Source organism: Tamandua tetradactyla, chromosome 6, assembly GCF_023851605.1.
Source record: "Tamandua tetradactyla isolate mTamTet1 chromosome 6, mTamTet1.pri, whole genome shotgun sequence".
Classification (NCBI taxonomy): domain Eukaryota; kingdom Metazoa; phylum Chordata; class Mammalia; order Pilosa; family Myrmecophagidae; genus Tamandua; species Tamandua tetradactyla.
This window is the reverse complement of record NC_135332.1, coordinates 79,794,009-79,795,861: the sequence shown is the minus strand read 5'-3', so window position 1 is coordinate 79,795,861 and position 1,853 is coordinate 79,794,009. Positions and strand designations below refer to the sequence as shown.

At 37.9% G+C, this 1,853-nt stretch overlaps 1 protein-coding gene across 1 annotated transcript; it reads left to right on the top strand.

Moving 5' to 3' along the window:
* The first annotated feature begins 588 nt into the window (after window positions 1-588).
* LOC143686159 (olfactory receptor 5M5-like) lies at window positions 589-1,545 on the top strand. Its single transcript, XM_077163159.1, has one exon. The coding sequence runs from the start codon at window positions 589-591 to the stop codon at window positions 1,543-1,545; it is 957 nt and encodes a 318-aa protein (XP_077019274.1).
* The last annotated feature ends 308 nt before the right edge of the window (window positions 1,546-1,853 follow it).

Genomic DNA, 1,853 nt, shown 5'->3' with positions numbered 1-1,853 from the left:
GGGGACCTTAAGTTTGATTTATTATGTAGAAATCATATAATCTACTGTATCATATGGATATAGCAGTATATCCAGTTTTAGAAAGTTTCTTTCAAACCTCTGTAATTCTGGACTCTCTAATGCAGAAAGTAGGCAATGCATTTCTCGAAAGTGGAGCTTTTAAAGGTTATTCTTTAAATATTTCATGCATCATGAGCGAGCATAAAGGTGTTTTCAAAATACATTACCATTTTGTGCAAGACTGGTCCCAGGCTAAATGAAGAAACCAATGATGTTATAATAGACTATAAATTATAGATGATGACACAATCCATTTTAGATAACCTTCAGTTATAATTTGCCTATTCCAAAAAAGGGGGAGTCACAGTAGCCATTTTGGAGTCACCTGCACATTATATCCCCAGCTATTTGAGCTGAGGCCTTCTAGGGACTGCCAGCTTCTCCATTCTTAGTCTATCTCTAGTAATAGCTGTTAGTGAGGGTGAATGAATGAGGAATAAACAGAAAGGTGAGAAAGAGAGAGAGAACATGCATATGATTGACTTTTCATTCATCTCCTTAATTTATTTTCACTCATCTAAGTGATCAATGCTGTTACCTAAGAAAATGGTCAGAGGAAATTCCACCTTGGTGACTGAATTTGTTCTCTTGGGATTGACGGATCATCCAAAGCTTCAGCCCATCCTCTTCATGCTGTTTCTGGTGATCTACTTGATCACTGTTGGGGGTAACCTTGGGATACTGGTTTTGATCAGAATAGATTTACGTCTCCACACACCCATGCACTTCTTTCTTGCCAGTTTATCCTGCCTGGACTTGTGCTATTCCACTAATGTGACTCCCAAAATGTTGGTGAACATCTTATCAGAGAAGAAAACCATTTCTTATGCTGCTTGCTTGGTCCAGTGTTATTTTTTCATTGCCATGGTGATTACTGAATTTTATATGTTAGCTGTGATGGCCTATGATAGATATATGGCAATTTGTAACCCGTTGCTTTACAGAAGCAAGATATCCAAACAGGTGTGTATTCAGTTGATTGCTGGACCATATGTCTATGGGTTTCTTAGTGGCCTGATGGAAATCATGTGGACATATCGCTTGACCTTCTGTGGTTCTAACATCATCAACCACTTCTATTGTGCTGACCCACCTCTCATCCAACTCTCCTGTTCTAACACTTTCATTAAGGAAACCTCCATGTTTGTGGTAGCAGGATTTAACCTCTCCAACTCCCTTCTCATCATCCTCATCTCCTACATCTTCATCCTCATAGCCATCTTGAGGATGCATTCTGTTGAAAGCAGGTACAAAGCTTGTTCTACCTGTGGGTCTCACCTGGTGGCAGTGACTGTGTTTTATGGGACCCTGTTCTGCATGTATCTCAGACCTCCCACAGACAGATCAGTGGAGCAATCCAAAATCATTGCTGTTTTCTATACCTTTGTAAGCCCTATGCTGAACCCCATCATTTACAGTCTGAGGAACAAGGATGTGAAACAAGCGTTTTGGAAACTGACCATGACAAATGTGCTTTCAAAATAGAATCATTTTACATCTTACTTTATGAATTAGATTAAAGATCTGTATTTGAAAACTGGATGTAACTTTAACAGCATCTAAAGTAAAGTCAAATTTGAATCCAACAATAGCTGCTATAACTAATGGTAAATCACAAAGCACATAGGGACAGATGATTTATTGTTTTACATGTGAGCTATGAGTACACATGTGTGAGTGGTTGTATATGTAGGTTTGGGAGAAAATTGCTCTTCTTAGCTTTATACTATAAAATCTATAATTTCTATAGCAAAATATTCTGAATCTATGGAAGGTTATAAAGTAAAAATTTA